Source organism: Curcuma longa, chromosome 13 (assembly GCF_044706935.1).
Source record: "Curcuma longa cultivar G26 ecotype Majalengka, Jawa Barat chromosome 13, ITB_CL_G26_1.1, whole genome shotgun sequence".
NCBI lineage: Eukaryota > Viridiplantae > Streptophyta > Magnoliopsida > Zingiberales > Zingiberaceae > Curcuma > Curcuma longa.
The window spans coordinates 7,448,583-7,473,085 of record NC_133873.1 but is presented as its reverse complement, the minus strand read 5'-3'; the positions used below and the strand labels follow the sequence as shown (position 1 = coordinate 7,473,085).

The 24,503-nt window shown below is 38.2% G+C and overlaps 3 protein-coding genes across 3 annotated transcripts; 1 reads left to right on the top strand and 2 right to left on the bottom strand.

Moving 5' to 3' along the window:
- Positions 1-2,411: 2,411 nt before the first annotated feature.
- Positions 2,412-8,233, bottom strand: LOC141844145 (transcription initiation factor IIA large subunit-like). Its single transcript, XM_074732162.1, has 11 exons — positions 7,983-8,233; positions 7,703-7,867; positions 7,455-7,607; positions 7,236-7,290; positions 7,064-7,122; positions 6,747-6,872; positions 3,604-3,729; positions 3,451-3,505; positions 3,202-3,377; positions 3,037-3,120; positions 2,412-2,574 (listed from the first exon to the last, which is right to left on the bottom strand). The coding sequence occupies exons 1-11, from the start codon at positions 8,097-8,099 to the stop codon at positions 2,551-2,553; spliced, it is 1,140 nt and encodes a 379-aa protein (XP_074588263.1). The 5' UTR covers positions 8,100-8,233; the 3' UTR covers positions 2,412-2,550.
- Positions 8,234-11,605: 3,372 nt separating this feature from the next.
- LOC141843747 (protein PLASTID TRANSCRIPTIONALLY ACTIVE 16, chloroplastic) lies at positions 11,606-13,468 on the top strand. The gene is made up of 4 exons (XM_074731780.1): positions 11,606-12,044; positions 12,112-12,651; positions 12,726-12,784; positions 12,866-13,468. Exons 1-4 carry the CDS (start codon positions 11,637-11,639, stop codon positions 13,374-13,376), a joined length of 1,518 nt encoding a protein of 505 aa, XP_074587881.1. The 5' UTR covers positions 11,606-11,636; the 3' UTR covers positions 13,377-13,468.
- A 1,551-nt stretch (positions 13,469-15,019) lies between these two features.
- LOC141844075 (serine/threonine-protein phosphatase PP1) lies at positions 15,020-22,747 on the bottom strand. Its single transcript, XM_074732069.1, has 4 exons — positions 22,428-22,747; positions 16,986-17,545; positions 16,695-16,909; positions 15,020-15,253 (listed from the first exon to the last, which is right to left on the bottom strand). Exons 1-3 carry the CDS (start codon positions 22,603-22,605, stop codon positions 16,721-16,723), a joined length of 927 nt encoding a protein of 308 aa, XP_074588170.1. The 5' UTR covers positions 22,606-22,747; the 3' UTR covers positions 15,020-15,253; positions 16,695-16,720.
- Positions 22,748-24,503: the final 1,756 nt, after the last annotated feature.

Below are 24,503 nucleotides of genomic sequence, written 5' to 3'. Positions count from 1 at the left end.
CGTATTTGTCATCTTTCAAAGAATTGAGGCGACCGCAACTCAGCGAGCGAACGACACACTCGAAGGCTTTGTCTATCTTTCAAAGAATGCTAGGCCTTTTAAAGCATGAGGATTCACTTAAATCCCCCACACCCCCTTCCATTTGTATGAGAGTGGACTTGTGGACAAATGTCAACCACTAAAGTATGGATCATCCAACTAATGCATGATCTTTGTCATAGATAAAGTCAACTAATGCAGGATCTTTGTCATAGTTAAAGTCAACGTCACCATCTAAAAGTCTCTTAGCTAATGGAGTTAGAAAGAATTGGAGGGGTTTGATCACTTCCTTGAGACACAGCAGTGGGGCATGCTACTTCTACCTGCTATATTTCATGGAGCAACCACCACACTATGAAAAGTTTCGGTTTCGATAATTGTATTAGCTCGCGGCACCTAACCATCTCTTTGGCAACTTGAACATCGAGGAGAAAACGATAAAGAAAAGACTAAGTGAAAGCCATCACTAACCCTCGCTTTGTTCGATGATTGTTATGGTTGCAGTCCTTGGTCGATATAATTGTCTAGACTTTGCATCCGGTCGACTTGTGTCCATCTCAAGCAAGCTCAGCCTCGGCGGATTATATAAGGTTTCGATTTATATTGTTTTAGTTCAAATTTAGTTGATAAATTTTGAAAATTATTTTTAATCTGTTGGTGCATGTTTTCTTTTTGGATGAGTTGACTTTTTTTGAATTGAGAAGAGGATAGTTTTTTTAAATTAAATATTTAATTTTTCAAATCAATTAATCTTAACGTAATCCGATCTTATGAAAATTTTCCATCGTGGGATAATTTTTTGTGCAGGTTGTCGGTGGGAAGCAGCAGAAGAAGTCAACGGAGGGTGGGGCCGGAGTTGGCGTTGACTTTGGGTGGTTGCCTGGAGGTTTGTTTGTATGTTTGCGTTTACCCACGGCCGTACAGCAGGTGGACTTGCTGTCCACTTTCAAATTTCCATTTTATTTTTATTTTTTAAATTTTTTTTCTGTTTTCTTTTTCTTTAAAAAAGAGAGTTTAAAAATTAACAATGTGTGACATCATTGCACATGGTTTTTTTTTGGAAAAAAGAAATTGAAAATATTGAGAAATAATATAAAAAAATCTTAAAAAATGGAAAATGTTGATTGTTTCTTCTGTATTTAAATATGTATGTCCAATGGTTTAAGTATGATATTTTAAAATTTTTTTTTAATGCAAATGATGCATTAGGTTTATGTAAATAGTTAGTTTAATGAATTTTCATAAAATAAATATTTTCTAAATTTAATCATACATAAACTTATCATATCACGTTGATCGAGCTCAACAATTAGTGGTCGACCAAGTTGGACAATTGATCGAGTCGAGTAAATAGGATAGGTTATGTCCACGAGCTAGCGGAATGAGCAGATCGAGCATGCTAAGTCATAAGTAGGTCGAGTTAATCAAATCTAGTAAGTGGAGAGGGCAGTTTGTTGAGTGTGATCGAATTGATCTAACCACATGCTCTAGTCTAGTCGATTGGAAAGGTTGAATGGGTTAGAGGAACCAATATGTCAGTCTCAGCGGCCTAAGCAAACAGGTCAAAGAACCGAAACCCAAATTAGGTTAGTCAAACCAATTGGATTGTTAAGGCCCATCAACTCGGTTACATCGACCGAATGGAGTTAAATTGGACTGATCAATAAAGTCGGCCAACTCTTCAATATAAAAGTGGAATCCACCACCTCAATGGTCTCACACAATCAACTCCACAATCATCTATGAGGAGATAAATAGAAAAACTACAGTTGACCATGACGAAGGAGGATATTACCTCAACTTCGCCAAGATTCAACCTTTATCCACTTTAACAAATCTGCCTTGCACTAACCAACTCAACGACAAAGCCGGCCAACTCAAATGAGTCTAATGGGTTGGTCAAGCTAGGGAGGGATCATAATTTAACATATTAACAAAACTCTCTCTTCATCTTCTAAATTTAATTTTTCCTATAGATGATCCAACGTTATAAATTTTTCAAACTGTCTAGATGTAATGGATCTTAAAAGATTTAAATCCTCAATGCTTCAACTATGAAGCTTTCCATGTTCTTCCTATGACTTAAAGTCCAGCCAAGTCCATGTTGCATGAATTCAAAAGAGTAGATTGTTTTCTCAAAGGATCATGTGACCGCGATTCCCATTTCGTATCGAATTAGTGAGTTACTCTCTTCGCATGGACAGACCGGAGGATAACCACATTGCATTGCTCGTACATCGTCTAGAGATATACAAGGCCTCGGTCAGTATTACTAAATGGTGTAGTATCACAAACTCAAGGGGATCTAACAGAACATGGTCGTGGATATGGCAACGTACTGCAATTATAAGAAGCGAAAGAAGAAGAAGAAGAAAAAAAAAGGCCAAGAAACAAATTTGAAGGTTCAGCGTGTACCGTCTTTACAAGAACGCAAATAGCTTCCAGAATTGAGAACACCACAGTTCGTTCAAGCTTCCAGTTGACAAATTCAAGAGAGCGAGAGGAAGAAAATCAGAACTCAAACTCGCCATTCGCCTGCGAAAAGCAAAAAAAGAGGTGTTCGATGTGAGTTCACATGCCACATGATACACAAAGGAAAGAACATATGAAATAAACCTGCAGTTTTGGGGTTCTTTCATAATGAATTTTCGTATGATAGTTTGCATTCGAATTCAACAACAGTGTGCTAAATCTCCTTAAAGCTAGAAAGAAAAATGTTGGATTTCAGAGCATCGCGACCAAATGGCAAAGTCACAGTTATTTAAAGAACTCAACATGCTGAGTGTGACATAAACCATCCATCTTCATAGCATCATTATTACGAAATGCAACTATACCATGAACTAATCCATGGAACATAATAGAATCCAAGAACATCTAGACATTACGACATGAGCATTTCAATCATGATAATTTTCTCAAAAGTCACGATAAAATACCATAGCTAAACACCACAGCTAATAAAAAAAACATTATGAACTAGCGCTGCTAAATTACCTTGTTAAAAAGAAGATCCCTGTCATTGAGATGCATTATGCCATTCTTAAGGGTACACTTCCATCTGCTTTTTGTCCGAGTCACCTATAGAGACCCAACAATCAACATTAAAATTTACAAAATTATTTGTTGATGATATTAATATGAAAAGTTACCAGCAACTACCTTATCAAATAGAGCTAGAACCAAATGCTGAGCATTTGGCTCATCATCATCTTCATCATCATCCAACTCGTCATCGTCGTCATCATCTTCATTGAGGGGTGGCTCATCATCTTCTCCTGCTTCGTCTTTATTTGGGTTTGGTGTGGCAACAGCAGGAGTCGGAGCACGCAGTTCACCTGATACAAAGCGGAAGAGGAAAACATAATATCCAGGTGTCAAAGAAGTTTCACATTAGACATTAGAAATTACCGTGGTCTCCAGGTGTATTGTAGTCTTCAGTAGCCACACCTTGGATCGGAAACAACTTCAGGAAGAACAAAGAAAAAAGGAAAACAGGATGTAAATAGACAGATAAGGAAAAGGAAACATAGTTTATATAACTATCAATGGTATATCGAATACATCATCATATTCATCCTGTACTCCATCACGCTGAGGAAGTACTGTTGGTTGTCCTCTGTTGGGAATGAGCTTGGAAGTTGCAGATCCTTGTCCATGCCTAGGTGGTGGCTTCTGAAGTTGGTTTACCTGACGGCGGGCAAAGAGAAAGATTAGTCTTAAATTCTAGTGTCAAAGAAATAGAAAGTTAGAATTCTTGTATTTCTAATAAATCTACAGAGATGGACAAAAAAATTTATTATGAACACATTAAAAAACATAGAACTTTGTCAAAATTTGAACAAATAACTCTACTTCCAATTTCCAAGTATGTGGAAACTTTATCCTGATAAAGAGAATTTATACCACTTATCAAAAATTTTAGTTTTCTTGACCTAATATTTTGATACACATTGTTTTACTCCTATTTATCACTGCTATGACTAGACAAGCATCAGGCCAACCAAGCAAATCCCCACAATATGGCCGAAAATCTCTCTGATATTGATTGGCTCAAGAGCAACTCTAGATGCTCGAACACTCACAGCAGAAGCTAAGCTGATCATCAACTGAGATAAGCCGAGAATCAATTCTGAATTTTTGGTTTGGATATGAAGTTAAAAAGGCGCTTTCAAATAATTTAGTGCATATTATTATGGATGCTTAAGCAGATTCAGCAAATAATGGTTTAAAATATTACCATGCCACTCATATCAGGAAGTACATATTAGCCCGACAAAGGACTGGCATCGACACCCCTCATCTTCAGGCATTCATGGGTGTATTGTGTGTCCAAAGTGGTACCAATCAAAATTTCTGAGCAGTATAAGCCCAATTGCATTGGGCCTTGGCTCAAACAAAAAATGATTAACTTATAGTTTTATTTCTTTGTATATATAACATTGAATTGCAATAGTCTATAACGATAATTTGTATTTTAAAGATAAATAAACAATGGAGACAAAATCAAACACTGAGAAGTGAAATTTAAAAAGTTGAAACCATATATATTAGATGATCTGTGGAAGAATTGCTTCATGGTATAAGGAAAGGAGAGGGGAGCTTTAAGTGATGGCTTAACAAGATAAATATTTAAACAACCTATGTGCTGGAATACAAATCAGAGTGCATGCTATTGATATATGCTGGAATGGCAAATAAAAAGCATATGTGTTGAAATTTCAAACTCAAAACTGATCAGGACAACACATGGTACAACCTACTGCAGTAACAAATCAATGAGATATTATCTAATTCCAATTCATTGAATCAGAAATATAATAACTATTTTATTGTTTTTCCTCAAAAATTAAAATTTGAGACACTTGACGTCAAACTGTCCGAGTTGAATACAGACACTTGCTGTGGTACAAGAAAGCATGGACCAGTATTGGTATTGGGCTGAGAGATTTAAACCGTGTAACTTGGTGAGTATGGAATAAAAGATGACACTAATTAACAGTAGGGGAATCTTCATTGTTTTTAATATTTTGGTAGTTTTAGAATGCCAAGTGACAATGTTTTTCAAGTTTCAGCCAAACAATTGATACTAATGAATGAAACATAATAGAACATTAACTAAAGGTGCTTCTGGTTTGGGCCATATCAGGAATAATCAAAAGCCAATTCAACAAAGACCAGCATATAGCCTGTCAAATCAGCAGTGCAATCCCTCAACAAAAGCTATGATGAATTTTTCCTAGAATTTATCGCACCTCTTATCAAACATAACATGCAATGTGCCTCAAGTAATAGAAAAAGACAGCCTAATAGCACAAAGCACCATGCACATTCTGGAAAGTATGAGTGCATATAACCTAACCCTGGTGGAGAACAGTTGCTACCAAGGATTGGCTCAAATCACCAAAGCTACAAAATGTATGAGGAACTATATCCTGAGAAAAGACACAGCTATGCTAAATGAATAAAATTTAATATGCACCTAAGAATAAACAGTTGAAACCAAAGAAATGTTTTATCGTAGTTAATACCGTGCCATTTTAAGGACACAGCATTTTGAAATAATGCACAAGCAAATTCCAAGGTTACAGCACATTCAAACAGCCAAATATGCCTTAAGACATTTTTGAAGAAAATCAATCTTGCCCCATGGTCCACACAAACTGGCCTGGTAAAATAAATAACAATCATGCCCCTAAATCACTTCACTTACAAATTAAACTCTTGCAATCTTTGTAAGGTCCCAAACAGCAAGCCCTAGATTTTCACATCATTTCTTCTCAGGCATCTAAACGTATTGTTGGAATAAGAAAAACCACTGCTTAGTGTAATTAATTAAAATTATCCTTATAATTGATCCCAACAATTCATGTTTGACAAAGGCAAATCGTCGATCCAACAAGACCTAACTCTATGAATGCAAAACCAATTAATGAGTGACAAAAACATACCCATCTTGTGATTGTAAGACACTGTGTGGGGTGTTTCAAATGTGTAGCCTTAAGAAACTTATGTAACCATCTCTCATGTCGTCCTCCGAAAATGGGGAAAGTACAATGAAAGCATCATCTTGTGATAGGCTCATATAAACTATTTAAGATAAAAGTATGTGTAGGGTAATGTTGTGCCGTGACTAATTAATTTAACACCAAACTAATCTCCTACTGAGATACCAGTAAACTATTCTCCAGAAAACCAACCAAATTATTAATAAGATATCCTAGTCTATGATAATAATTCAGATTATAGTGACATTAGCAAGATAGATGGCAGAACCTAAAGTAATAGGATTTAAAGGAAAATGCAGTTTGGCACCCAAAATTTCATTGGACTTGCAATTTATTAGGCACGATGCTTTTTGTCTAATTCAGTTCCTTTGATTCCGGTTTAAAATCTCAATCTAGCACTTACCCAAAATCACAAGTTTTTGAGTGAGATTTTCTGCACACTTGTAGTATAATCAAACTTTTAGAATACATATATAGTTGAAAGTTTTTAAAGAATTTACAGTGTTAATAATTTTAAGGAGAAGAGAACCTTAATCAAGAGGCAAAATGAGATATTCCAACAAAAATAGGCTAACTTGAGAAACCAATCAAACTTTACAGCAACTGAGTAAAATTTCCCTATGATTTACATTAATTAAATTCAGTTATATCTTAAATGGGCATCAAAGCAAAAGATTTACAGCTCAAAAATGCATCTACCTGGAGCAGAGAAAATTCTATTGAAATATCCCCACTTCCATCTTGTTGTGGTAAATGACCTCCTGGGTTAAAGCGGGATGGATGGTCATCTCTTTTACGTTTCCCAGAGGAATTCATGAAAAAGTCCTTCATTCAATATGATAGCTAGTAAATGATAGATATCAAACATATACAACCACTTGCAATTACAATAAAAAGAAGAGCAAAATGACACATTAGAACCTACACATAGGAAAAATATCCACGATCATCAAGAATGCAATTACTAGGACACCTGTCCCTAATACAACTAAAGTCAGGCAAGGAGTACTCTGTACCTGAGTCATAGCTCGCTGAGATGAGCCTCTATCAGTCTCTTCACGGCCATCAACATAAGCTGCAGTAAAATACACACCAGAAAACAAAGCCACTTACTCCAACCTCACACTTGATGAAAGATTGCAGTAAAATGTAATCAGACAAGGGCATCATTATCTCCTTTCAACATACCAACATTAACATCGACTCCAAGAGGCCTTTGGTTCATCCAAGGAGAAGGTGGTTGCTTAACCAATAAGACAATGCAACTTAATCAGATCCCATGTTATAACAATTCATGTCCGTAGACATAGCACAACTCATGGCATTAGGTGAAACATGTGGAAGATATATCACCGGAGAAGCATACCAAAAAAAAAAAAAAAACCATGATAAATCACATTGATGTACCATGTAAGGACTAGGCCTTCCAGTTTTCAAGTCCATGCTACTTCTGATATCAGTAATTGGAGACGGAGCATAATCAGAAGGGCCGGTGGGAATGTTATACATCCCCGAATCAGTTCCAGGGAGTGGTGTCTGGATAGGAGTCTGCAATGGAGTCTGAAAGAATACCCAAATGTACACTAATCCCGCTGCATTGGACCAAAAGTATACGATCAAGTGGAATTAACAAAAAGAAAACGCAGTAGACTCACAGGTGGAAAAAGCATTTCCGCAGTTGGGGTCTCGTACTCCTCAATCGGCCCCTCGTAAGGCACGTTAAGATCATGCACCGGCGTCGGGGCAACATTCTTCTGGGCGGCCGGCCTCTCGATGTTGCCGCTTATCGCGCCGGCCTGCATCATCTTCATCTCCCAGATCTACGTCGACGGCAAAACAATCAAAGTAAGTAAATCAAAGTAAAAGCCACCAAATAAAGATCGGAGCTCGAGGTCAAAATCTCGGCCGCCGCGCCGAGGGAGGGGAAGGAATTACAGCCTGGATCTCGGCGAGCGCGCTCTCCCCGGCACCTTCGTTGATGAACTCGTCGCGGATCTTGCTGATGACGTCGTCCACCACCTGGATGTACACGGCGGAGACGTTGGTCGCCATTTCCAGCGACGGATCGCCCCTGCCGACGATCGAAGAAGGCCGGAGAGGATTCGATGGGCGGCGCAGGAGGATTCAAGGGCTAGGGATTGTCCTCGGGCGGTGGGGTGAGGGGAGCAGGGAAAAGGGGAAGAAGGGCCGATCGCGGACGGGAGAGCTGGGAATTAAGGAGGAGAATATAAATAGGTTTGCATCCGGAGGAAAGGCGTGCGGACACGTGTCACTATTTGCACTTAATAGGTTTGCACTTTAGCTGGCTTTTTTTTTTCTTCGGCATTTTTTCGCACCCAAAATTCTAAAACTCTAGAAGGATCGTACCGGACTTTATTTTTTTTATTTTTTAATCATTTTTATTCTTTTATCAAATGGTGCATTTAATTCCAATATTACTTGTCCCTTTAATACCAATTTATTTTTTCAAGCTTCGGAATTATAATTTTAAATGGAAATTTTATTTTTTTTAGTTCGAATGATTCTCTCAGCTTGTGAAAAGTAAAATTCTCAAGAAGCTAAAAGCCTACACGTAGCTGATCTTCTTTCCCTTTTTCATTCAATTTTAGAATTTACGTCTAAACTCTCGTAGCTCACGTAATTTTGAAAATTAATATCAAAATGGTATTGAACCTTCAAAACAAACATACCAAGGTGTTTTGATTTCTCGAACCTAGCAATATAATAATATTGAACTTTGAAAATCAATATCAAAGTGGTATGAAACTTTAAAATCAATATTATAGCCTCTAGCGTAGAGCACAGACGGTGGGCGTATGATATTACTGGTGTAATGATCAAGAGTCGATTCTAGAAGGTGATGACTTGGGATCGATGCCGTCATACGTCTAACACATGTGTATCTGAATGAACCTTTCTCTATATCCATGGAACCGGCTCTAGGGAGTTGAGATAGCGAATCTTTTTTTTTTTAAATCAACACCATAATTTTTGATTCCTCAAACCCAGCATCACAATGGTGCTAAACTTTAAAAATTAATATCAAAGTGGTGTTAAACTTTCAAAACCAATACCACAATGTGTTCTAATTTCTCAAACTCAGCAATGGTGGTGCTGAACTTTAAAAATTAAAATCAATATCACAGTATTCTGATTTCTTAAATCCAATAATACAGTGGTGTTAAACTTTAAAAACTAATATCAAGGTGGTGTTGATCCTTCAAAATCAGTACCACAGTGATATTGAACTTCGAAAATCATCACCAAAAAGTATTTTGATTTCTTGAACCCAGCAATACAATGGTGTTGAACTTTAAAAACCAACATCAAAATAGTGTTGAACCTTCAAAACCAATATCACAGTATTCTGATTTCTTAAACCTAGCAATACAATGATGTTAAACATTGAAAATCAACCTCCTATATAAAGTTATGGCTTTGTGCCAATTGATATATGGACTGAAATTTTATAAATAGACTCTCCACAAATAAGAAGATCATGAAGATGAGACTTTAGGGCATAGTAGGACTCAGGGGTAATGCAGTAACCCCCTAAACTTTGATTAAGTCCAATCAGAGCTGGTTAAGTCCATCAATGAATTTTAGTCAAACACATTGATGGACCTAGAGGATTTGAAATATTGAAACTTGGATATGAAGTGGAAGAGGAGAGTATAAAGAAGGTAGAGATGGTGTGCAACACTATTTTTGAACCTCTTGTATAATGTTATAATTCTGTGTCAATTGACATACAGGTTGAATTTTTTATAAACAGACTCTGCATAAATAAGAAGGTCATGAAGTTGAGGCTTTAGGGCATGGTGGGACTTAAGGGTAATAAAAAAACTTACTAGAACTTGGGTCTAATCAAGGCTAGATAGATCATCAATGGATTTTAGTCGAAATTCATTGATGAATCTAAAGGATTTGAAATACTAAAACTTGGGCATGAAGTGGAAGTGGGGAGTGTCAAGAAGGTAGAAATGGTGTACAACCTTAGTTCTGAGTCTCCTACATGAAGTTATGGATATGCCTCAATTGACACACAAATTGAATTTTTATAAACATGCTCTACACAAATAAATAGGTCATGAAGCTGAGACTTTAGGATATGGTGGGACTCAGAGGCAATGTAGAAATTTACTAGATTTTGATTGAGTCCAATCAGAGATAGATAAGGCTATCAATGAGTTTTAATTGAAATTCATTAATAGACCTAATTTGAAATACTAATACTTGGACATGGAGTGGAAGATGGGAGTGTAGAGAATCTAGAGATAATGTGCAACCCTATTTCTGAGCCTCCTGTATGAAATTATAGCTTTGTGTCAATTGATACAAGGATGAAGTTTTGCAAATAGACTCTGTATAGATAAGAAAGTCAGGAAGCTGAGGCTTTAGGACATGATGGGACTCATGGACAATGTCAAAACCTACTAGACTTAGATTGAGTCCAATTAGAGTTAGATAAGATCATCAATGGATTTTGACCGAAACTCAATGATGGACTAGAGGATTTGGAAAATTAAAATCTAGGTATGGAATGAGAGAGGAGAGTGTAGAGAATATAGAAATGATGTACAACATTAGTTCTGAACATCCTACATGAACTTATAGTTTATGTCAATTGACACACAGACTGAATTTTTTTAAATAGGCTCTACACAAATAAGAAGGCCATGAAGTTGAGATTTTAGGCATAGTGAGACTCAAGAGTAATGCAGAAATCTCATAACATTGGATTTGGTTTAGAATATTATGGTTCGAGAAATTAGAATTATGTGGTGTTGATTTTGAAGGTTCAACAATATTTTGATATTAATTTTCAAAATTCAGCACTACTATATTATCAAGTTCGAGAAATCAAAATATTGTGATGTTGATTTTGAAGGTTCAATGCCACTTTGGTGTTGGTTTTCAAATTTCAACATCACTGTGTTGCTAGATTCGAGAAATCAGAACACTGTAGTACTAATTTTGAAGTTCAACACCCCTTTAGTATTGATTTTCAAAGTTTAGCATCATTGTGATGTTGGGTTCGAAAAATCAATGAACATTGTGGTGTTGGTTTTAAGGTTCAATACCACTTTGGTGTTAATTTTTAAAGTTCAATATCATTGTATTGTTGAATTGGAAGAATTAGAACACTATGTCGTAATTAAGATTTTAATCTTAAATACTTTTGCACATTATTGTCCGAAGGGTTTATTTTTGCACTGTCACCACAGTGATCTCACATGATTGACTTCACGATCATCTATGAGGATAAATCGAAAAATTATAATTGACTACGATGAGAAAATTAAGAAATTATAATTGACTATGATGAAAAAAAGACAATTTATTTATCAAAATTAAAGAGCTTATGCTTATTGTGTTTGGGGGCATGATAATGAAATTGGGGCCCACGGGGTTGGAAATTTCAACGATCTTAAAATCCGGATTGGACTCGATCCAACGTCTGGTCTCCATACTCCTGTTGAAGATAACGCTGACGTGGCCGCATTCCATTGGCTGATACACTCGCACGACATCTATACACCCAATCTATCTCCCGCCATCGCCGGAGAAGCCCCCCATTCCACCACCATGGCTCCCGCCCTCACCTCCAACTCCTTCCGCCTCTACTCCAAGCCGACGAGGCCGGCCACCGTCGCCTCTGCCCAGCCCCGGCCGAACCCCTTCAGCTTCAGGCGGCCCAAGGAGGACCCCTCGCCGCCGGCGGACGACGCGCCCAAACCCAACCGGTTCTTCGTCGACTTCGGGAAGCTCCCCGACGCAAAGTCGCTCGTCCCCGCCATCGCCTCTGCCCCCTCCGCGTCCCTCTTCGCCGGTTCCCGCCGCAAAGACCCCAGCTCCGTCTTCGTGGCCGGCGCCACCGGGCAGGCCAGCGCACGCATTGCCTGGGCCCTCCTCCGCCAGGGATTTACCGTCCGCGCTGGCGTCTCCGACCTCGCCGCCGCCCAGGACGTCGCCCGCCTCGCCGCCGCCTACAAGGTCCGCCTAGCAAAATAGTAACTTTTCGTTCCGATTCCAAAAAAAATCTCTAATTTTAACGCCGCAGATCATCTCGCCGGAGGAGTCGAGGCGGCTCAACGCGGTGGAGTCGCCGTTCGACGACGCGGAGGCCATCGCCAAGGCGATCGGCCCCGCTGCCAAGGTGGTGGTCACGGTGGGCGCAGCCGAGAAGGGACCGACGGCGGAGCTGACTACCAACGAGGCATTCGAGGTGGTGCGCGCCGCGAAGCTCGCCGGAGTCGGGCACGTGGCGGTGGTCTACAACGCGGGGCCCGCCGGGTTCGCGGTGCAGTCCACCGGCAACGTGCTCGACGGCATCACCTCCTTCTTCTCCAACCTCTTCGCGCAGGGGCAGTCGCTCACGGTGGGGGAGTTGCTCCGGAAGATGGTGGAGCTGGACGTGAGCTACACCCTGATCAAGGCGGCGCTCACCGACGACTACGCGGCCGAGAACTCGTACGCATTGACGGTGGTGGAGGAGGGGAAAGCCAGCGGAGCTACAACCGGTGAATTCAAGGCATCAAGATTGCAGATTGCCGGATTAGTCGCAGATGTCCTTTCCAACACTGCCATTGCCGAGAACAAGGTAAGGAATCTGCTCTAATCTCTTTCCCTTTTCCTTTTTTTGGCAATCATCCATTTTTTTTTCATGATCTTCAGGTTGTTGAAGTCTTCACGAGTCCGTCGGCGACATCGAAGCCTGTGGAAGAACTCTTCCGGTGGTTAAACTACCTAAAAAGGCAATTTTGATGGTTGATTCTGTCGTTTGATCAGAGGAATAACGCTGTAAATTTTCTCAGTGTGATACCGGAAGACGGCAGACGGAAGGCGTATGCGGAGGCGAAGGCGAAGGAGGCGGCCGAGAAAACCCAGGAGGCGGCGGCGAAGAAGAAGAAGAATGAGGAGGAGGCGCAGAAGCTGGAGGAGAAGAAGACGCGCGCCGCCACCGTGAGCAAAGAGGCCCGGACGCTGGAGGAGGACGCCCGCGCGTCGTTCGACGACCTGCTCGCCAAGGCCAAGGGGTTCGCCGGCGGCGAGTTCTCCTGGGACAAGTTGAGCTCGCAGCTGGCGGCGGTGGCGGCGGTGGCGCAGACCACGAATGGAGCGGCGGAGGGGAAGACAAAGACGACGCAGATCGCCACCGTAAGGGGACAGGCCAAGGCGCGGCGCCTGCCGGCGCAGAAGGCCGTGGTGAAGCGACCTCCCCCACCGGAAAAGCCGAAGACTAAGCAGCCGGAGGCGTCGCCGGAGGTGAAGAAGATCTTTGGCGGCCTCTTCAAGCAGGAAACGATTTATATAGATGATGATTGATGGAGAATTTGAGCCGTTTGTACCTCGTCGATCGAAGAGAACAAGTTTATGCCAAGAATTATTCTCTCTTTTTCAAGTTTAAGGTTGAATTTTGGGTCCTTTTGTCTAATAACTAATGGTGAATTTGATCGTAAAATTATCATACGATCTAGAAGTCACAGATTTAAATCTCAAAAATAACCTCTTACTTCAGCAAAAGTTGAAATCCATCATCTTGACGGTCCCACACGATCGACCTCACGATCATCTATGAGAAAGTAAATCAAGAAGCTACAATTGATCATGACGAAAGAACGGAGGAGAGCATTATCTCAACTTCACCGAGATTCGATTCTTATCCACATCAATAAATCTGTCTCGTCATAACTAACTCAACTATGTCCCAAAAACTCGAAAATAACCTCTTACAACCTAAGATAAAATTATGTACAATAGATCCTTTTCCAAGATCTCATATTGATTGTCCTTGTTTACTTTGAGGGACTGAAGGCCGAGTTATTTACTTTGACAAAGAGAGGCAAGAAGATGAAACATGGTGGAGCAACTCTTCCTTTAGTTGTTTTCCTTCTTTCCCTTCCCTTTCCTTTCTTCCCTTTCCAAACTAATCAACAACAATAAACAAAGTGAAAGGTAGGAAGGTGAATCCAAATTCCATCTTCATTGCTTAGCTTTGTTATCATCCTCGAGACATGGTTGAGTTAATTATTACAACAGACTTATTAAAATGCTAATCAAATTTCGACAAAGCCGAAGCAATGCTATCAATTGTAACTTTCTGATTTATCTCTTCACATGATGTGCGACATAGCAACTCTATCACTTGTCAACTTTCCCATGATATGCAACATAGCAATCTTCGTTGTAACATCCATGGACACTGCAACAGAAGAGAAGAACTCTTACCTGACTCGACCACTTATACCCAACCAATCATGTTCGCGAAGTTAAACACTATGGTTCAACTTGAAATTCCCTACAATCAAGCCCTTGAAGAATTTGCTTTCATCATCATCAACAAAGACACTAAGAAAGGCTATCTCGCTTTTCTACCACTCGCCACCAAGGCGACAAATGACCCCTATTGCGACTGATTCATGTCCTACTAGATTGAATAGAGTAGCGAACCTAACTCATTCAGGACATTGAGGGCTAAGATCATTACCACTAAGACCTACACCGCCGCCGTAATCTCTGAGGCTAAGACCTAGATGACCAAAAGGCCAAAACCTACATGGCTGAAACCTCAAAGGCCAAAACCCTTAGACCAAAACACACAAACTTCCGCGAAGATCAGTTGTTCATCAATGTAAAGCACAGTCAGGGCAGCCACACGCGAACAACGAACCGACACTTATAGAGCAAGAGAAGAACACCCAAAAGTCTGAATCATCAGCTACCGAACCCCGCAACGCTAGATCACATCAAAATTTTGCATTCAAGACTTCGCGCAAACGGTACTGACTAAACAGCAGCATCTGACTCGAGAAAATCCAGCAACCTGACTGATTCACACAAGTCACATATCGAAGTGATTAGTTTTTTCAAACTACCAACTATGATTCAAACATCTGTTCAAACTAATGTAATGAGGGTGGGTTGATCTTAAAGAAAAGGAAACATAGCAATGTGGTGAGTCAAAATGATGAACTAGAAAGAGTAGAAATTACTTCCATGTGAATATACAAACAGTTCTGACCGTAGAAAGAATTCTGGAATTTGAAACTTGGGACATAAATGGAGTTATAAGAGGAAGTCGATTACAGCAAATAGCCATCGCGACATGGCATATTATTACAGCACCTCTGCACCTTAATTAAAAGTCACTGTGGTCGACAACATTTGCTGCCTCATCATCTCATTTGGTGCAGTCAAATTACCTGGAGAACAGATTTATTGGAGTTTAGTAGATGAACAGGAACAGACAATGTCATCGGTGAGGAGTAAAAATGAAGCGCAAAAATTGGGGTGATAAATATCTAATGGGTTATGTTATATATGATTGGGAAGACATTACATACCGCACATCGACAGTGCTCGAGAAAAAATATTCAAACTTTTAGCTTCAAAATTACCATACATATGAAGCAACAGGTTCATATGATCTTACAATAGCAACCAGGAACGAAGCACGAAAGTAAAATGGAGCAAAATTGGGTTAAGTATTATATAACAGGTTACTTTTCGTATGTGCCGGAGAAGATTACATACTGCAATTCCACAGTGATAGGATGAAATAGTGGACTATTGAATCGGTGAGTGCAGATACTTTTGGCTTCAAAGTGACCATATATATGAACTCACAGGTTTGTGTGATCTTATCGTAAATGAACAAGAGCAGAAAATAATACCATTGCAACCAGGAACAAGTTACTTTTCCTATGATCTGGAAAAGATTGCATACTGGAATTCCATAGTGATCGATGAAATATTCAACTATCATATCAGTGTGTGCGGATACTTTTAGCTCCAAATTACCACATATGAACCAACAGTTTCTGAGATCCTATCGTAATGAACAAGAACAGAGAATGATGCCGTTTCAACCAGGAACAAAGCACAAACAGTAAAAAAGAAGAGCGGAAATTGGTGCATTTACTGTCTGAGCTTACTTTCCGTTTGATCAGGAAAAGATTACAAATGCAATTCAACAGTCATCAGAAGAATATCCAATTGTTGGATCAGTGCATGCAGCTAGTTTTACCTTCAAATTTGCCATATATATGAGCCAACAGGTTCATATCATAATGAACAAGAAAATACCATAGCACCAAAAAACGAAACAACAAGCAGTAAAAGGTAAAAGAGACAATTGGGGCAATCATGGAACAGGTTACTTCCCATTTGGTTGGAAAAGATTATTGCATTCTGCAATTTCACAGTGATCAGATGAAATATTCAATTAGAATCAGTGCGTGCAGATAGCATTAGCTTACAATGTCCATATATGTGAACCAAAGGGCTCATATCATCTTATTGCAGGCTTACCTCCATGATGTCTGACTTACCTAAGTTTAGTGTTTTTAGCTTGGTATTGAAGTTCATATTTTACCAAAGTTCAAGTTCTGCCTTTGTATTTTTCTCAGACGATCTGGTTTAGGATCACTAGACTCACAAAGCAACAATCTTATATAAACGATGAACTCTCATAGATTTTGCAGTTCCCTATTTAACTTTATTCTTGTACATTCAGCTTTAAATGCCAAATTGAATTTCATTACTGGAACAGTATAGTATTGAGAACGCATTAAGCCCTTAAAAGTTTTGAATGTTAACACTGCTGATCAAATAGAGATAACTCAGGAGTGATATTCCACTAACCTTGATGGCAATTCCATGTTTAATTATCAAATTCTTGTAGGGAACATGGCTTTTGGTTTCTTTTCAGCAGGTTTGAGAATTTGGAAGGAGCACATCAATGTCTCATCAACACTCATCATGGCTCCCGCATTATCAAACTCGCCACAATAATTTGGGGCAGAGAATATTGTCACGAGTTGTTTGTCAGCAAAGAATTCATACCCATCCTCCACAACCTGAGAAAACATGGATAAAATGTATTATATCCACAAGGAAGAGAGATCATATTAACATGACATATTAAGATATTACCTGATGTGCCCTACAGACTAGATCAAGGTCGTGTCTGGCTAAGAAGTTGGTAACTGTATCTGCACCAAAAGTCCAAGAGACCCCCCTGTCATTTTCTCCCCAACCTTGAACATCTCTACCAGGATCAGCCCAGAGCAAGTCACAAACTAAACCACTTTCAGGGACGTCACATGGTCGATGTATACTTTTTATTTGATCCAACCTCGATAAATCAGGTGACAATCCTCCATGCATGCACAATATCTTGTCATCAATTAAAGCAGCTACAGGAAGGCAATTAAAACATTCACTAAATACCTTCCATAGCCTCACACTAAACCGACGCTTACATTCATCATAAAATCCATATATTCTATTAATTGAAGCACATTCATGGTTTCCACGCAGAAGGAAGAAGTTCTCCGGGTATTTAATTTTGTATGCAAGTAGTAGGCATATTGTTTCCAAACTTTGCTTTCCTCGATCCACATAATCACCTAAGAATAAATAATTAGCAGACGGAGGGAACCCTCCATACTCAAAAAGCCTTAAGAGATCACTGTACTGGCCATGAATATCACCTGAAAGTGAAGAAAGGTAGAATCAATCTATGAAGGAGTTCACAAAAATCATGAAAAATAATCAGCAAAAGGTTGTTTTCATCAACCAATTATAATCATTAAAAAGGAGAACATTCGGCTCTAAGTTTAATAGCTGCACAAAAAATACTGAACTTAGGCATGTGACTGTCATCTAGGGCCTAACAAACAACAATTACTTCTGTGACTCTCATCACTTATGCATTTTTTCGACATCACAAATCTGCTTTGGCAGGGATCATCACTACTGGACATATTTCAGTTTAATTTTCCTGCTCCATGTCCTACTGTCTTCCAACTCCCGTAGTTAGAATCTGATACTGCCTTTTCTCCATTCCCCCCATTTTGTCTTCAGTGTTTCCACTTCTATCCTTGCTTGCTCATTGAAGCCTCTCCTCCACTACCTAATGCCTCTTCTCCACTTCCTTATCCCTCTTTCTTGCTCATTTCCTCTTTATTTTTGTGCTCACTTCTTTCTACTATCCTTACTGTCATCCTCGCAATGGTATTGACACAAACTCTTGATTGTGCTGACACAACTCATATGAATAAGATAGTGTACTGACACACTCTTGATTGTATTTGGGTACTCTTTCTAATTGTATAAATTAAAACATCTATCAATTGTATGAGTGCTGAATGATATTAACATATGGAATTGTTTTGTTTAAGAATTGTCTTATGAATTTGGAACATTTATCAATGTTGTATATAAAATATTGAGCATATAAAACATCTCTCTAAATCAGCAGACTGCCATTCAAAACAGTAATTAGTCAAACCACAATTAATTAACAAACCAAACTGTCTTAAACCTTCTTTTCAATCTGGGATAGCTCACTACCATCATAGAAATTGTGCCATGATTAAAACATATGCTTACCTGGATTCAATGCAGATCATAGGTGGATAAATCATAACCAATCTATGGTCAGTCAGCCACATTAGCCATAGTCCAACTAAAATGAATCTAATTGCAGCAAAATCCAAACATAAACACTTTATAAAGGTTAGATTAAGGAGACACCTGTCACCCATGACAAGGTTGAAGGACTTCACTATGTTGTCTTGACCTTATCCATTCCAAACCATTTATATAACAACAGCCACGACTAGAGCATTCAACCAAATTTGGCAATATTTCAAAAACTAAATTGGCATTTTATCTTACTCCAAAACACCATACAAATATATCTTTAAAAAACCATGTAAGTCCAAGTGTTGGAAATATTTAGAACTACATTGCCAACTCCAAATTTATGAACTCGACCCAAATAGAAAAATTAACTAGTACAAAATGATCCTTATTACTGTAAGGGACTTCACCTAATCTTTGTAAGAAATTAATCACAATGCAGGTTTGGCATACTTTGCTACAAGTAGACTCTCTTGCAAAGGTAATCAGAAAAGAACAATTAAACAAAGGTCAACTTAAATAAATATGAATGTGAGTGGTCAAGAAAAAAAAGTTGAACATGCACAATATATCAATAGAGCAAAAGGCTTAACAACACATTACATCATCAATCACTAACATAGCAGCCCAGGACTGAGACCAGTGCCAAAATGGATGGAAGGGTCCAACACAACCCAAGTGAATGAAGTAGCAACCTGCAGCTACTAGGATGTTGATACATCTACGAACAAATGATGGAGACCAAACAGTCGTAAGGCCCAGTAAATTCGACAACTAGCTAATCCCAAAAGAGAATTTCTATCTCACCAATTAATAAGAAACCCCCCCCCCCCCCCCCCCCCCCCCCCCCCCCCCCCCCCCCCCAAGGAATAACGTGTACAATAGATTGTCTTACATAATTTGTAGTGGCTATGCATACATGTTACCAGACATAGTATTAGATGTTACAGTTGACAAAATTTATAATTCAAAATTTGTACTATAGAAATGATATGATTCGCATGTAAAACAATCCTGTTTTTGAATCAGAAACGAAAAGAAACAATTTGGTTTGATTCAATATGATTTGATATGAATATCATTTCATATAATTCAAAAAATAAGAAAGAAACTTTATTACAAGTCAAGTTTGAAACAGAAATTAATCCTGATCCACTAAGAAAGTGAATTAAACCCGACATACTAAAAATTAAATCTCAATCATTATAAAGGAAAAAAGAAAGAATGATTTTTATGTCTTATAGTAGAAATATAAAACTCTAAGAGAGGAACCTCAAAATTAATGATGATATATAGGAGGAAAAAAAATTCACACAAACATGAATCGACGATAGTCTAAGGTAAGCAATCTCTATCTTAACAATGACTGAGAAAACTATGTCTTGTAACATCAATACAATAGGACAATGGTTGCAAAATCAATGGTGACTTAAATGTGATATAATATCAAATTTGTCTTCTACTTGAAAACCATGAACTTTTCATGTCAAAGGCATTTAATGAGAGAAAATTTTCTATTTCTCATTTCATTGAATTTTTAATGAAGTATACAATAATTTCTACATTGTCATCAATATAAGATATGAATTAAGTATCCTTTGTTATAAAATGAGAGAAAATCAACATCAACTTTCCTATATACTATTATGCTATTAAAATGGAACGTTTATTGTTTTAATTATTTTAGATGTCAGAACTACTCAAAATAAACTAAAATTATTCGGTACAAAAAGGGAGGTTCAAGGAGTGTGGGAAAGGAGGGGACTCTAGGAGCAAGAGAGGACAAAACACAGATGCCAAAGAGCTCAGCTAGATTGCAAGTTTTCAAGATGAAGGTCAAAATATCAACTAACTCCTCCTCATTGAAACAAAAGACAAGAACTTAGGGGACGAAAAAGGAGGTGTAGGCCAGGTGGTAATTAACAGGCGTACTTGGATACTTTGACTAAGATCAGCACCATCATCATCAATGTCAAGGACAACACCCATGCCTAAAATGATAGTGCAAGGCAATTAAATAGAAGCCAACCACAGTAGAGTAGGTAACAAAGGCTTGAACCTAGACTGACTAACCTCCTAGCCATATCCACAGTGATGGGTGGCTACTTATGGGCCTAAATGGTGAACTACTATGTCTCTCTGTATGCAGGATCTGTCTATGCAGAATTGATGTCAGAATGAGGCAAGTAGAGAATGGAGTTTGTGAGGCAGAGGCAAGAGGAGAGTAGAAGACACAAACAAACAAGGTAAAACTTTCACATCCAAACAAACCTAAATGCAACAAATGTGTACCTCTAAACATTCCAAGACAACTTCTTCATAGTCACAATGCCCATAATTGGATTTGAAATGAAGATGCAAAAAGAAGATGGAACAGATAACGGATGCAACAATGTTTTAACTCCAAAACAACTGCAGAAAGTGGGTGCAATTCAAATAATTGTGTTGGCAATGAAAAGTGGAGCTAATAATCATTATCAACTTATATTTGTCCAAATTATTTGGGTCGGCTACATGAGTCTTACCCTCCATTGGATTCAATTCAAGGCTATATTATTAAAATCATTTAAAATCCTTTTTTCTACATTAAGAAACATTTTGTTTAGTCTTCATCTACACCTTGCATATTCCACTTTAATTGATTCAATTCTTCTAAATATAAAATACATCAGCCACCTTTAAACAACTGCACCATCTCAACCTATTGTTTTCTAGTCTTTTTGGGCTCTCTGTTCAATTATGAGGTGGCAGGAGTGGAATGAGGCTCAAAAGGTCGGTCTCCTTATATATATAGGCAAAGTAAAAGAGGATAGTTCCGAAGAAATTGAAGTCACTCTTCATAGCAATAAACCATCAGATTACTTTTTCATCCTCAGTAATCAATAGCATAAAGACTATAGATATGTCAAGAAATCATGTTTTCTATAATATCAATTTCTCCCCATCATCACATAGAGGTTTATTAAGACTTGCTATAGACTTGTAGTAAATGCAAATCAAATTAATGGAAATCAATGGCCATATACAATGTAATAGCAAGAAACATATCAATGTTGAATCAATTTCCTTTTGAAAGCTTTGTGAAGCTGCACGCTACCGTACTTCCTAAAATTCTAGTTTGCTTTCCTTTTCCCCAAATTAAATCAGAACCTGCAGTATTTAGTCCCCTTTTTTATCTGTAGAGTTAATAAATCATTTGATGCAAGCGATTAATTATTATCTTGAGTTCGATGAGTTAATAAAAAAGAACTAAATTTTTAATTTCCCATCAATATATAACAATTGAATATTCCAAGACCAGGAATCAGTTGATTTTGTACTGGTTCATAATGAAACTGGAGATTTCCCAAACCTATCTCCATCATCAACATACATGATCCTAATCGGTTTTCATTAAGGCTTACAGGTTTCATTTTCATCAGAATTGTTAGCAAGATGCCCCAAACAAAATAGTCCTTATCCAGCAGTAACATCTTCTAATCCCACAGAAATATAATATATTTGGCACACTCACACCAATTAAAAGACTGAAATTGATGAAAGAAAGAGTAAAGTTTGAGGAAATTGCAAACAATCAACCAACAATCATATAGAATCTCCCCAACTATTTTGACAGTTAAATCAAAATTGACAATCTAAGATCCCCATCAGGAGTAAACACGGTAAAGGGAAATTTAGAAGAAGAAAAACAAATATAGAACCCCATAAGCATGATCAAAACCAATACTTTCATGACTTGAGGGCTACCTATGTAATAAAAGGATACGCCCATCAAAAATCAAATTTTCTAGACTAACTTCAGTTGATAAAGAATAAAAAATAACACTATCCTGAAAGAGCACGATGCAGATAGATTAAACCCGCAAAAACAAAAGGATGGTAGAGTAATTTTACAGATCCAAGAGCGAATCAAGTTAAACCAAGACAAGCGAAGGGAAGGAAGCTGACCGCAGATCTTGATGGGGGCTTCAAGCTCTAGGAGGTTGGGCTGCGCGAGGAAGATCTCGCGGGACGCGACGCAAAGCTGGTGGATTTCCGCCTCTGTCAGGCGGACCAGCGTCCCAGGCCTCGCCGTCCGCACCTCCAGCAGCCGACTGATGATGCTATCGATCACCTCGCCGTCCATCGGACCAATCGACCGCGATCGATAAAAAAAAAACAAAACAAAACAAGAGGAAACGCTTCCTCCCCCTTTTATCCCTTGTCTGCACGATCCCTGTCCTGTTGCTGCTGCCGTGGCAAGGCGAGGTAACAATAAAGAAGGAAACGTCGGGCGGGGGGAGAGAAACGATGTAGCGAGGGGGGCGGGCGGAGATCGCCAAGCGCCGACGAGGCGGCGGAGGCGCCGATGAGATGGGGTGGGGTTTGGGGTGGCTGGGCTGGTAGCAGTCCGCACCGCGCGTGTTTTTTTACTTGAGAAAAGTTTACTTATTCATCCCTAAATTTTCAATATTTCATTAAACTCCAAATTTTAATATTATCCGTTTGTAATTTAAATATTCAATAAATCTTATTCCCCTTAAATGGAATTAGGGATGGCAAAGGATGGAGTGTGGATCGGAGTTCATATTCTTCATTTTCATTTTCATTTATTGTATGTATCATCATCGTTCTCATTTTCATCTTCATCATGTATTCAATTTTTATCATTATTTGCATATCTTTTTCTTTAACAAAAGACGAAATCCACCACCCCAATGATTCTATACGGTAAGTTCCACGATCATCTATGAAAAGGTAAATCGAGAAGTTACAGTTAACCATGACGAAATGATATTGCCTTGTCATTACCCACTAAAAGATCATATGTCCTTTATATTAATAATTTTTTCATTTCATCTAATTATTATCATCCAACAAAAGTATATTAGAATTAATATCATATCAAATTATGACGGGAGAAGTCGAGAGATTAAATTTATTTTTTTATTTTTTAAATTAATAATATATATATATTTTTTTTATGTAATCATGTATTCGGATCAGATCTAAATAATTTTTTTAAGACATGACTTCATTTTCATATTAAAAATTCTAATGTTCGATTATTTAATTAAGTTTAAAAATTCTTTTGTATACTCTTCTATTCGAATTGGATATTAGATCCTCCATTAGATTCAAATGAAATTGTCATTCCTAAATGGAATCAAGAAAAAAACTTAATTCACATAATTAAATTGGTTACGACGAAGTAGAATTGTTGAAGTTAGCAAGGATCGAATCTTGATGAAGCCGAAGAAATATCGAGTGGTAGCTTTTCGATTTACCTCTTCATATATAGTCGTAATACCGATCGTGTGGGACCGCTATGGTAGCGGATTTCATCTTTTGATAAAGAAAAAAATTAAATAAGGTAAATTTTATAACTTTAGGGAGTAAACTGTTTATTTTCGAATGTGAGCCAAAACAAATATTTTAAATTTTGAGAGTAAAGTGAAATTTTTTCTTCCTATTTTAAAAATATCCAACTCGCTCTTCGTGGACGAGGTGTCTCTAAATAATAGCTTCCATAAGCGTACTCAATGGTATACTCCACTGCGAGTTACTCCGACGTGGCACACCGATGTTCCTCTTTATTCGCTCCTTTTGTGGGGCTCATGATCTTGTAGGGTCCACCTTGGATGAGAATAGAAACTTGCGGGGTCAAGTGAATATTTACCTTTCATGTAGATTACGTTTTGGCCATATCAAGATAAGAGCGTGATCAATTAGAACAATTAATAAAATTAAAAAATTAAAAAATATATATATCATACATTTTGAACATTCAAAAATATTATAGATTTTTTTAAAACAACCTATTAATATTTTTTATGTAAATTGTCAAATATATCTATTGACATCTTTTTAGGTAATGTGTTGTTATCCATTTGTCATTTGCCTTTGAACCCTACTTTGTTTACTTCAAAAGAGGGCATAGGGAAGGAGCCAAGCCAATTAAGCCGAGAAATCAAATCATTGAATGATTGTTAAACTTTGATTTGGTTTTTTTTTTTATGAGTTTAAACTTGGTTAAGTTTGACT

Excerpts from the sequence above, each read along its gene's own strand:
- LOC141844145 (XM_074732162.1), bottom strand. The coding sequence starts at position 8,099 with ATGGCGACCAACGTCTCCGCCGTGTACATCCAGGTGGTGGACGACGTC. Across the intron at positions 6,873-7,063 it reads CTCAGCGAGCTATGACTCAG|GACTTTTTCATGAATTCCTC; the intron begins GTACAGAGTACT and ends TATTGAATGAAG. Across the intron at positions 3,506-3,603 it reads TACAGGATGAATATGATGAT|TTGTTTCCGATCCAAGGTGT; the intron begins GTATTCGATATA and ends TTCTTCCTGAAG.
- LOC141843747 (XM_074731780.1), top strand. The coding sequence starts at position 11,637 with ATGGCTCCCGCCCTCACCTCCAACTCCTTCCGCCTCTACTCCAAGCCG. Across the intron at positions 12,652-12,725 it reads CTGCCATTGCCGAGAACAAG|GTTGTTGAAGTCTTCACGAG; the intron begins GTAAGGAATCTG and ends CATGATCTTCAG. Across the intron at positions 12,785-12,865 it reads CCTGTGGAAGAACTCTTCCG|TGTGATACCGGAAGACGGCA; the intron begins GTGGTTAAACTA and ends AAATTTTCTCAG.
- LOC141844075 (XM_074732069.1), bottom strand. The coding sequence starts at position 22,605 with ATGGACGGCGAGGTGATCGATAGCATCATCAGTCGGCTGCTGGAGGTG. Across the intron at positions 17,546-22,427 it reads AGCCCCCATCAAGATCTGCG|GTGATATTCATGGCCAGTAC; the intron begins GTCAGCTTCCTT and ends CTTCACTTTCAG. Across the intron at positions 16,910-16,985 it reads TAGTCTGTAGGGCACATCAG|GTTGTGGAGGATGGGTATGA; the intron begins GTAATATCTTAA and ends ATGTTTTCTCAG.